Here is a 12780-nt window from a genome sequence, read left to right as displayed (position 1 = left end):
AGGCTCCAGCATTTTGACAAAATTGAACTGATTTTTCAATACCTGACGTATGTCATCTAAATTCAGACATACACGTGAAAAAAAGTTAGTTTGGGAATAATAGACTACTTTCCATTACTTGTGCAGAAAGATGAACAGTAACTTCACATTAAAAGAAAATATATACACGCATTTATTTTACCTAAAGTAGTCCCCAATGAAAATATGTGCTGAAAAAAATGGTAGAAAATTGTTACCTGCAAGCCAATTTGATTTTGAAATGGAGTTGCTGGAGTATGTGGTAAATAATAAGGGAACTGGCTGTAAGGAGTAGAAATTTGACATCCTGGTAGAAATCTGTCCTTTACAACAGGTGTGCTGAAACTAACAAAAAATATGAACAATATATGCATTAGTTGTATTTTCTCGAGATAATTTTAAAAACAAAGTTGAAATCTTCAAAGTTAAACCCTATTGACTAGCAAGAGCCCAAGCCTCCACTTCATTCAATAATTATCATTATTAAAGCCACTTAACTTCTTCACTGAGAAATCCTTTTAGAAATACACTGAAACTATAACATACTTAGCAAATACTTTTAAAAACACAAACTCACCATCTTCAGACAATAGCTGGCACTTCCCAGCAACTGAAAAGTAGAAGAACTACAAAGCTAGAAGAACTGACTATAAGTTTGAGCCAGTTACTCTTCTCTATCTTATTGTTATTTATTCAAAACCTTTTTAGATTACCTATTTTTCAATGTAAGCATATTGAGACAGACAACTTCAAAAGCCCTCACTCACTATTGCCTTGAGAGCTTTAGCTACACTGGGTATGAACAGAAGGATCATGGATTTAAGAAAACTAAAAGTTGCAAAAAATCCTATGATTATTTTAATTTGTTCTCCTGATGTGTCGACCATCCATTTAATTATATTTCTGAATATATTTTATGTTTCCCCACTGTATTTACAGAAATTAATGCCAAGATCAGAACTGGAAAAGAATATATATAATTAGGATTTATTTGGCAGAGTAAAATCACAGAAGTTAAAAAAAAAAGACAAAAACAGTCTAAGGCATGGTTTTCTTTGAATACAGAAACATTCAGCAATTCTGCATATTTACCATGTACATACTAAGTAAAGATAATTTAATCAATGACTATTATCAAGTTCCTTCATGAAATTATATGGTTCATGCCCTATATATATTTATATATGTATTTAATCTCTACAGTTGTAGAGACAGAGGTCCTACCAACAGGAACAGTGCTTACTCAGCATACAACCTTGACCTATATGATTCATCCTAGAGACCTGTGAAAACAGTAAGTAATCCTATAATTAGAAAGATTTGCCAACACAGGCATAGGGGTTTATGCCTGATTTAAGGTAACATGGATAAACAAATGCTATAATTTCCTAACGTAAGTGCTTAATTCTGCAAGCCTCTGGGTTTCTTGAGGTGCTTTTAAAAAGCTTCAGACACTGGCATCATGGGAAATAGACTGATATATAGTTATCAATCTAAAAAGCCTGCCAGCCACATAAAAAAAGTTATCATAAACAGAAAGTGTCATGTAGCAGGGATCACTGAAAAAGGTAAATGCTCCACTAAGGAATTATTGATTTGATGGTACACATTCAAATGCTGAAAATCTGCCCAATCTGTAAATACCATCTGAATCTCAAAGTCAGGCACTTGACAGAAGCACTTGGAATGTTGGCTATCTGAACAGAAAAATTTAAGAAACCCTGTAAAAATCTGTTTAAGTCTTTCCAGAGATCAACTACCGCCTTACAATAGGCTTACCAGGCCATATAATCATTAGATGTGGTGCTTGGTGTTCCATAAACGTGTGATGGGTCACTTCTCTTAGAAACAGCATCTGGTGGTGATAATCGTCTTGAAACAGGATGACCAGACTGTTGAAGGTTTGGTTGTTTTCCCTACAAAGGACAAAGCAAGATATTATATATCATACAAAGAGCTGCTATTAAGAACACAAATAATGTCTTCAATGTGAGAAGGCTGCTGTTAGCACACATGCAGTACATATTTTTACTTTACCTCTCCATAGCAGCTTTTCTCTGACACTTCTTGAGTTGGCATTTTTTTTCTGGCATTAACACAGTTTAGTTTAATCTGCTCCAACTGCTTTCTATAGCTTTCACCAAAACTAGACTGTTGCTCTTGACTTTCCAGTCTCCTGGGCTCTGGTGTCTTCAGCTCCAGATGCAGAGCTTTATTTTCTGGGGAAAAAAAAAACCAAAAAAAAACCAAAAACCACAGATTATTAAAATGATTCAATATTGAACACTTGAAAAGTTTCCAGAATAATTTAACCTCATTTTCTAGATCAGACTAAACAAACAGAAGATTTACTGGAATTAGGCCTTAAAAGACATTCATAAAGTCCATAAGCTCTGTGCTCAATTCAGCATAGTAAAATGGGAACTTTCTTCAAAACCTTAGGATAATACTAAAACAGCAGCAGAGATGCAACTGTTTCCTTCACCAACATATGCAATAGCTCATAAATTGGACTACAACATCCCAGCATATTGAGCACATTTAAGACAAGCACTGAAGATAAGCTTATTACCATACTCCAAATCAGAAGTCTGTTGTCTGTGACAATAGGCAACCTATAACCCAGTGTAATGACTGAAGTCAGAGGCCTAAAGGAACTTGGCACTCTGTCTCCTGGTTCCTTTTGCATAGGTAGTACAAGAGTGAAATGGTGCGATGTGACTGTAAAGGCTGCATACAGCACAACTTAACAGTGTTCCTTCACAACCTTGAAAGGTTTTATTTTTAAATTACTGGAAAGCAGCATCCCATGCTGAGCAGCTTAGTGCAATTCAGCTGCTGAAGGACTGAATTACCTCAGTCAGCATCTCACCTGGAAATGTGAATGAAGCACAAACAAGAAAAGTATGACCTGAAACCCAAACTGTTCCCTGTGCAAGTCAGTGGGAAATTACTGCAGGGCTAAGGGGACACCAAAGTTGAAAAATCACCACTTTCCAACTAAAATGTTTCCTTCCTACAATACATATGTACTTATACAATCCTAAATGCAACTCTTGCAATATTAGACACTTTCTCCTAATTTTTTCAGCAGGATGAGAATGCCACTTAGCGAACCAGCTTTCTGATGAAACACTGACGTAGCAAGTAACCATAGGAGGTTAGTACATGTACTCCATATTTCATGACAGTTGGTAAATAATTAGTAGCAAGATTCTACTAGATTTTACTAGGCCTGAAATCCTTGCTGTAAATCCAAGTTGGTTACATTTCCCAGAAAAACACAACATAATCTCCTATCACCCCTTTCTAGCTGACTTAACACAACAGTCAAAATCCATGTATTGATAATCTAATATCTAATGAAGTATTTATTTCTGAAATACAACAAAACTGGCTGTTTTTAAAAGAACTTTAAGAATCATTCTCCAAAGGTATATAATAAATATGTTAATATTGCAATAACTTCCGCTTTTTGAAAAAGATTTTATTCAGCAGTGCATTCGTAAAAAATAATACAGAACAGCACATTTTCAATGCTTATTCTATTTCAAACTACTCAGATTTGACATTAATAGTTACCTTCTTTTTTTGTCACAAGACTTGCATCCACTTTGGTTTTGAGAGTTACGCTTGAATTGGTAGCTGTTTCTGAGCTACCCTCATCCAACATCTGCAACTGTGAAGTTGTTTTTTCTTGTAAGGACTAAAGAACATAAAAAGCATCTTAAAAAAGAATCAAAGGAAAACTCAAAAGTAGTATCCAAAAGACATTTTCTTAATGTAATTAAATAGTAGGTGCACCACAAAGCGCTTCAGGGAGCTCTGCAGATAACTGATGCTATTTTTAAATATATCAACATTCTGAATTTCCATAATCCAGTTTCTATAATAAAAGCCTAAATGCTTTCTATTCTAGAATTTTCTTTCAGGGGATGGGGACGTGGTATATGAAAATGTAAGACATAGTAATGTAAGACATTTGCTTTTTAATGAAACCAAACCTCTATCAAAAGCTGTAATTTATGGCTCCACAGAGCACTTTAACTTAGTTGAATGGACTTCATTAAATAGGGTACTTATAATGGTAAAATTCATGACTACAGCTGAAAGAGGTCCAGTAGTCAAGTTGAAATCTGTTTATCACCTTTTCATAAATCATATTCCTAACACCATTACCATTGCTTCCATCCCAGGTACTGTTCAGAGAAAGCTCTTTTTAAATGCCCTATTATGCATAACAATTTTTAAGTTTAAAAGCCACAATGAATGTTCTATCCACAAATGATTACTTAAAGGGAAACCCTACATTATTTCTTCATGGATTGAAAAAGTTATTATATTTCTTACTAATATCATAGGATAGATTGAGTTCCTTTCATCTATTTAAAAAATATTTAAGTTACCTGCAAATCTCCCAGGCTGTACAAATCATGCCCACAAGGTTTCACTTCTGATGGTGGAAAAGGTGCAACAAAGGCTGTTTGTTTGGAGCTGGACGTCTGCCTGTTGAAATAACATTACGTCACATGCCAGCCCAGTATGACAACGGCCTTTTTTGTGAATGAGGTGAAAAAAAGTAGTTGTGTGAAGACTTTTGGCTACAAGCTTTAAATTTACAGAAAAGCAGGTCCACTTGGACAGCAGAGTGAGAAACAATACAAAGAAGTCCTACAAAATGAGGATTTAAAAATATTTTGAAAGTAACAAGACTGTCTTATCTCTTATTTTAAAAATTAACTACATAAAGGTATTTTGAACTAAATTTATTTCCACCTTAATTTCAATTTCTTTTTTTTAGCTTACTGATTAGCCAGAACATGCTTTCTCCATCTCTACATGCTTTCATACAAAGAATCTATGTAGCAAGATCAGAAGTAGGTTACTGCAGTACCCATTGCAATTATAACAACTATTAGTCTCTATCCTTCAGGTCAAATTTATCATTAACATCTGACATTTCCACTATCCAATAAAAGTACCATTGAAAAGGAGTATTAAAATCTGTTGTGCTTGTAGGTAAACCATACCTTTTCATAACACTAGCCATGAGTGGGACATCTGAATCCTCCATGTCATCACCATCATCAGATACTAGGGTAACAGGAATCCTCCCAAATGGGCAAATCTTAGAGTAAATTCAAAGTTATCAGATGTAAAGCAGAATAAATAGTTTAAGATTTTAAACAAAATGTTACATGTTTTACCTGGTTAGATTTGTTTAGTGGTCTCAATGGATTGTGGAAATTAACTAGGGCACCCGGTTCCTGTGACTTCTCTTCCCTAAAAGAAAAAACAAACTCAAACAAACCCACAAAACAAAACACACAACACTGAAGTATATGTGTTTGGTTTTGGTTTAAATGATGTTATAAGACATTAAATAAGAAATTAAGACATTACCTAAATAAGGATCTGGTAACAGTAGTAGAATTCTCACTAGAATCATTCTTCTTTAAGCTTCTGTGATTTCCACCTGTATTCTGAAGTCCGGACTCCTGTGTACTTGATACTGTAGGGAAAATAGTTAGAATCATTCAGATCATACCAGAAAAATTCAACTAAATTATTCTAAGCAGTTAATTGGGATAAATCAAACCAGTTGATTTCACTGATAGCGTATTTGAGAGTGGTCACATAAGCTGGGCAAGGTCAGGGAGTATATCAAGGCAGGCAACAGCAAACAGCCCATTCACCAACCCTATCTTAATCCAGAAGAGAATCCTGCTTGATTATTGAAGATTTAGCAGAAGTTTATGAAGTTGTATGTTAACCTTAATATAAATGTCTAGTCAACATAATTAACTTTGTGAAAGTATATATTTCAGGTATACTTTATGGTAAACACAACCATAAACAAACAAGTTATTTGAAAAGTCATTCTAGAACCTCAAACCCACAAATAAACAGTTCATCATAACACTGTCTACCATATAATTTTTCCCTAAAGGTGAAGGGAAGGTCATTTCTCAGAGACAAAGAAACCACAAGAGCTCAGAATATACTAAAAACAATTTATCAACACCTTAATGACCACATATTCACATTAAAACACAGTTTAATTCTTCATTCAGTACAAGCTATTTTAAGCACCTTCAGAAAAACAATAATCTCTTGAACCCAGCTATTTTCCTGACAAATCTGTTTTTAAAGCTTTAAATTAATATCTGGTTATTTTGATTAAGGAACAAGATTTTTTTTAAAAAAAAAAGACAGACACCAAAGAACATATTAAAAAAAATACAACCAAAGGCAACAGGAAGTGTTCAAAGCCAGATTGAATGGTACTTTGAGCAACCTGGGCTAGTGGAAGGTGCTCTTGCCCCATCGCCAGACATTGGAACTAGATGATCCTCAACGTCCCTTCCAACCCAAATCATTCAAAGATTCTAACTAAGATATTATATAATATGATCTTCCATATCACATAAGCCTTGTGTTCCATCAGGATAGGAAATTATCTGCTTGACAAACAACATTCATGGCTATCCACAACCTTCCAAGAAATCAGTTTAAGGACTTTTTTACATATCATTTACCTTAACATTTTCAAATTTGTATCAGTTCATTAAAATAGATTTTACTTTTCTTTTGAATTTTCCCATATCCCTCTTCTACTTTAAGCCAGAAGTCAGACTTCTGGTAGATGAACAGTGCATCTATATAGAATATTGAATATTGGCTATTTCTAGTACTTAATTGTTTCATAAACTACGTATGCCAATAGACCAAACTACTTATTTAAATAAAATATGTGCCTCCAAGTACAGTGTAGTTTTATTACCAACCCAGGACCATCACCATCTCACAAATGCATCCCATACTTTATTTTTTCCCCCCAAAGATTTTTTTTTTTTAAACACCAAGCTGGTGGTTACATCCAGCTGACGATCTACAATACTTTCATTCCTTTACAGTCCAAGACAGCCTACCTGCTTCTCAAGATACTCCTGACCCCACGACCTAAGGCTCTCTTCTGCCCAAAACGATTCTAAAATAGTTCTGTGACCTACATTTCTTAAATACTAGACTACCTTTTCCCAACTAAATGCGTTTGAATGCACCTAGTTTGTAAAACACTTTAGATTGCTGTGCATGAATGAAGGAGAAGAGAGAGGAATTAAACCAAAGGTTTTAGACTTGATGCATGGTTAATATTTGCATCAAAACACTAACTGCATATAACTGTCAAAAGCATTCTGTACAGTCTTTTGAAGCTGTGAACAAATGCATATACAGCATTCATATTTTCACATAAACTTTCAAAAGCAGCTCTTCAAATGGTAATACAAAACAGAAAATACCTAAATGCCAATACACTAAAATAGCCTCTGTTGCTCCAGAGGACCATGCAAACTCACTTAAAGCCAAATTCAGTGATTTAGGCCATGTATGTGCCAGAGGCTGAGATACTTCAAGTCTGGTGTTATTTACCTTCTAAACTTTAATCTTAAAATAACTGAATTAATAGCTAGCATTTTTGAAATATCTAATTGCAAACTCCTACATGAAAAAATAAAGAAGCCTACTCTTGGCCCCAAAGTTCACTGCTTCCTAACTGGCAGGCATGGTTTTGTCATGCATTCTCACCTAAGCTTAGGTATTTCCTTAGCTCTGCAGCAGCAAGTCAATAATGTCACCAAGAAATTTGTACAATCCATGAAGGATATTGGTATTCTTCAAGATACTCTCTTGTGGCACAGTACATCAGCAGTGGCATTTCTTATGTCCATATCCAATTAATGATAAACAGAATGAGACAGAAAATAGCATTTATTAAAAACACTATAGTATTCAGCCATAGCTGAGCTCTATAAAAAGGGTTCACACCCCCGCTAGTGTTTCAGCCAGGTTGATTCAATAGGTGCCATGCGAATCTCAAACACCACTCCTAAAGATATATCCCTAAGGAAAGAAACTAAATCAGACCTATTTTACACTAATTCTGTCCTTACACAATGCAAGAATATGGAAGTGTTAGACATCACTCTTTCAAGAGTTAGCTACATACACTTCAATGCTGAAACTGTATTTTTTGCTCAATTCCACTCCAAACAGATTTCTCTCTTGAAAACTTCAAGAAGTAACTGTTCCCTTTTTACCCAGCAGTAAGGATCACTTAGGATTTATGATACAGCCAAGCACTTCAGCTTTGTTCTGATAAACATAGGGGTTTTGTCCAAAATAAAGTTGAAATAGATTATTTTTCCTACATTTGACTTCAATGAAATGACTGCCAAAGCTTCCCCAGTCTGTCACCTCCAAGCAACCTATATATGTGTAGTTGAATCTGTGTATTTCAGTCCTAAATCTTCTCTACCAACAGTAGCTCTTACTTCACACTTAGAGCCGTACGTCTCTATTACAAACTGCAAATGCCTGACAACAGTCAGAGGAACACACTCTGCAGAATTACAGAATCTACCATCCCACAGCTCCTGCAAACTACAGCCACTGCACTGAAAATGAAAACAAGCATTGCAGGAATAAAATTTATAACATAGACAAATATATCTGCTTATTGGGCAACAGAGATTCTGAGTCTATATCTAGAAGGGACAAACACTAGTGATTTTTTCCAATCTAGAATCACAACATGCATGAACCAGTATTTAAAAAAACTGCAATTACCTGCAAAGTTCTCCTTCTCCTCATCTGAAAGTAACTGCTTTTTTTTCAACTGTAAGTTTTGCAGAGCTGTTTCCAGCAATTCCAGGGGAACAGCAGAGCACTCCACAGCTTTCTGAAGGATCTGCTTACACTTCTTCTCATTTTCTAAGTGGTAAGAAACAGAGCAATCACAGAAGTAAAAAAAACAATTACACTGGGGCAAGATTTTATTAATGAGATGGTTACATTCATGTTCTTATATTCACTTTACGTAAGTCTGTGAAGCTGTTGCCCATCAGGGACACATCCCATTACTTCGCCATTATTTTAAGGAAACTGCCTGGAAATAGTTACAAGCAAATCACACAAGTCAATTTTTCACATTAAATTGAATAAGATGTCACAAAATATGCATTATCAGTATTTTTTTAATGTTATAGGAACTATAAGAAAATTCTACTCATTCTAAAATCCATTTTTTTCTGTATAAACAAGGAAATATGACCTTTATAGACTTCCACTTAGATCTGATCAGGTAAAAAACATCTTTCATGCACTTAATAAAAATCAAGTTTAAAAACCAGCTGTTGTTAAATAAAACATCACTATTCTGGACAGCATTACAGTTAAGAAAAGAGAATAGAAAAGCAAGGATGTCTTTTCATTACAGTTTTGAACATTACTGAATGACAAACGGAGAACTTTGAAGAGAGCTGAGTGTGAAAGGAAGTGTGTTAACAAAACATATTGAAGCAGTAGATTTACTTATGTAAACATGTACACAGGCATCTACTAGAAAAGGTCAAGTAAGGGAAAAAAAGCATTCCATAACCACAATACTCTGCTTGGTTTCAAGAACATCTGGGAAAAATGAGGCAATATCTGCTACAGCTGTCAATGCACCTGAAACCCCAAATGCTTTTCTTCCTCCATTCCAAAGCAGCAAAACATAAACCACTTTGCTCTTACATTCATGCCACATACACATATACTTAAGTATTTCTTATTATATATAATAGTATATTTAAGAACACTATGTCCCCCACACTCAAAGCTCCACTCATAAATGAAGTTAGACATCAGTGTTGCCTGTAGTTCAAGCTGGTGGAAGAGCACTGTAGGTATCAGGAACTTTTGCTTTAAGTAACCTGTTTTCAGAATATTAAATGGATGATGTCAAGCACTGAAGCAAGGAAGCACCAAAATTTTCTACACTTTCACTTAAATCAATTTCGTACTAATTTATTAGAATTTGTTTTTTAACCATATAGTCAAATATTGTTTTTTCTCCTAAATCATTAGCAGAGTGGATAGGCTCTAAGAATCCTTAACCAGCATTCTGTGATTCTACCTTTAGCTAAATTTGGTAACACGTTGCTTCAACAAGACCTGCTACTCAAAAGTAATTCCTCCTAGTATTATGTGCCTCATTGCGCAAGAAAACATGAGGCCAACACATGTATATGAAAAATTAACTGCTTCACCCCCCCATTAAAAGATGAGGATCCAAGACATACAAGTCAGAAGTATTTCTGAGTGTCAGTCAGTCCACTTCATCACATACCAAAAGCCTGAACGAACAACCTTGGTATAAGATTTGAAATAGTCAAGTCTGATCAATTCACAGCACATCTTCAAGTACACCACCCACAAGGCACCCAAGTAAAGACAAGACAGCTCCTCCTCTGAGGTATTTAAATGAAATTGTAGTCAATATTTAGGTAAAAAGTCACAAAAAACAGAATGGCACCTTTATTGTGTCACTCCATTTCCAGGTCACCAATATTCAATTATTAAAAAATCAACATCAATTTGCCAAGTCTAATTTCACAATTTCAACTTGAGCTTTTATCTTGAGCAAAACTGTGAGCTAAGGAAGAGAATGTGCAATTAAATTTTTCTTAATGCAAAAGAAAATACTGACAAAGTGTGCCAAGCACTGCTGAAACTACCAGGATGAAAAAGTAACAAAGCACTACCCTCCTCCTTTCCCTCTGGCCTAAGTGGACATAGTGAAAAAGGAACAGCACTCTTAAGTAACAATTTACAACTCACATGTTCCACTAATCCTCTTTGAAGCGCCCAGCAGGGACACTGTAGCTCCATACACATTACCAAGGGACACCTAGATCAGCTCAAGGGTAACAGATACAAATCAGAGAGCACACTGCAGATAGAACAAAGCCAATCATAACTGGTTTATTTCCTTTGGGATTAGGACTTCATTTTAGATTGATTACTTGCTGTCAAAGTAAGATAAACTATTGCATGAACACATCCCATGGCTACAGGATGAATTTAGTCACTGGTAACCTGTAGCAACATTTCTACACTACGAAATTACACAATAGGTTTTATTACACTTATTTAACAATATCTTTGTTATTGAAGTATTAGTGTTTAATTATCTGTTTAAATAAACATCCAGTGCTCACTAAATAAATTACTACCTTCTTTTTATTACTGTTCAGAAGTTAAATACCACAAGTATTAGATATTAGATTATATATTAGAACAAGACTGGTCAGATAACTGACTTATGCATAACGAACTCTAATTTTAAGACACAAACATGTGTATTTTTGTCTTTTCCCCATCCTGTACAGGAGTCATTTATAAAACATAACATGTACTTCTGGGTGGGGGGGGGGGGGGGTTGGTTCACAGCCTTTCCAGCTCCAATGCCAATCAACTTACCAGTTAATAAAAACTGGAAAATCCGAGATGACAAGTGAGTATCTATTTATTGGTTTTAACAAAATCGATCTGCCTCATGGGCCAAACTTTGAACATCTAAACTATACCCTAAAATACAGTTAAAAAGTAGTACTGGAGCAAAAATGTATAGACAAAACCTCTGTCCATGGAAAATAAACAGAAGTAAAGAAAGAGGAATAACTAGGAAAATGCATTCAGAATCTAGAGTGTAGAATAGAGAGATTATTTAGTGTAGCTAACTTTGGGGAGAATTTCTCATACTAGGCAGTATACGGACAACTTGCATGATATTGAAAAAAAACATGAAGGAAAACAAACCACAAAAACTTAAAAGATATCCATCAAGTCTTTTGATTCAAATAAGAAAATAGCTTTCATGGAATGTGCTTGTCTTTCTGTGCAGAGCAAACTGTCAAAGGAAAAAATAAACAGGGCAACATAGGTCGCTGTTCAAGTCATCCATGGAAATAAAACCAACACACAAAAATACAAGACTGTGGGCAGCCTACACAACCTCACTAGCAAGCACCAGGGCAACCAAATTGCACATTGACAGTGTATTTGGGTTTGATAAAAAACAATCTACAGATGCTGTTTGGAAGAATATAAAATTTCTTCCACAAGCAAGTATTTGAGCCTCACTCCTCAATACAGGAAGAGCCTTAATCAAAAGCTCTCCACTGCAAGACCTAAAGAAGATCAGAAAAGTAGAAACTACTAACGATTTTCACCTGGTCTGAAAGTTATTTCTGAAACAGAATTAAACAATGAACTGTGTGCATACTTTCATTTCAAAAGTAAACACATGTTCTCAGTAAATTTCAATTTAAAAAAAAACAGACTTTTTTTCTCATTCAATACCTATCAGTTTCCTTACAAATTATATATGGGAGCAGAAGTTTAAAACAACAAAACCGAGCACTACACAGAACAGCAACACCAAACAAGTTTGGGTTTTTTTGTTGTTTTTTTTTTTTTTTACACACCTTGTGATAGCTCAAACTGTGCAAAAGCCACATGCACAAAAGCAAATTTCTTGCAGTTCAGTCTGGCCAGATGAAATTGGTCCCGTGCCTCCTCTGGATCCTGAAGCCTGTAAAGATAGCATATTCATAGTTACACAAAATGAAGAGCCTGAGAAGGATGAAGTTCCATGTGCTGGATGAAGCCTTTAAATAACTTTGAAAAAGCAACCCACCTATAGGGTAAAGATTTTTCTCTTTCTCAGAGCAATCAGTGAACTACAGATAAGCAAAGAATTTTAAATTCTATTAACTGATATCAAGCTGAACCTTGCCAAAACTCAAAGGACTCAGTCCTCTAAGCTCTTTCGCACTTCGTAGTTTCCTTACTTCTGGTAAGTTTTAATCCTAGTGTTACATTCAAACATGATTGCTGAGCAGGTTAATGCATGCTTACACACAGCACACCAAC

At 35.1% G+C, this 12780-nt stretch overlaps 1 protein-coding gene across 5 annotated transcripts in view; it reads right to left on the bottom strand.

Annotated features, from left to right (window-relative positions):
* TTK (TTK protein kinase) overlaps positions 1–12780 on the bottom strand; it is a 29865-nt gene that overhangs the window by 8625 nt on the left and 8460 nt on the right. For all 5 annotated transcript variants that reach the window (XM_023922327.2, XM_023922326.2, XM_086876372.1 and 2 more), the window contains 10 exons: positions 12333–12439; positions 8650–8793; positions 5422–5530; positions 5226–5301; positions 5049–5146; positions 4425–4524; positions 3601–3724; positions 2056–2237; positions 1798–1934; positions 237–363 (listed from right to left, as the gene is read on the bottom strand). In XM_023922327.2, the coding sequence (XP_023778095.2) occupies positions 237–363; positions 1798–1934; positions 2056–2237; positions 3601–3724; positions 4425–4524; positions 5049–5146; positions 5226–5301; positions 5422–5530; positions 8650–8793; positions 12333–12439 (1204 nt within the window). The remainder of the gene's footprint in view (positions 1–236; positions 364–1797; positions 1935–2055; positions 2238–3600; positions 3725–4424; positions 4525–5048; positions 5147–5225; positions 5302–5421; positions 5531–8649; positions 8794–12332; positions 12440–12780) is intronic.

Source organism: Cyanistes caeruleus, chromosome 2 (genome assembly GCF_971803275.1).
Source record: "Cyanistes caeruleus chromosome 2, bCyaCae1.hap1.1, whole genome shotgun sequence".
In the NCBI taxonomy this organism is placed as follows: Eukaryota; Metazoa; Chordata; class Aves; order Passeriformes; family Paridae; genus Cyanistes; species Cyanistes caeruleus.
Note: the sequence above shows the minus strand (reverse complement) of the source record. Positions and strands in the feature narration are given on the sequence as shown.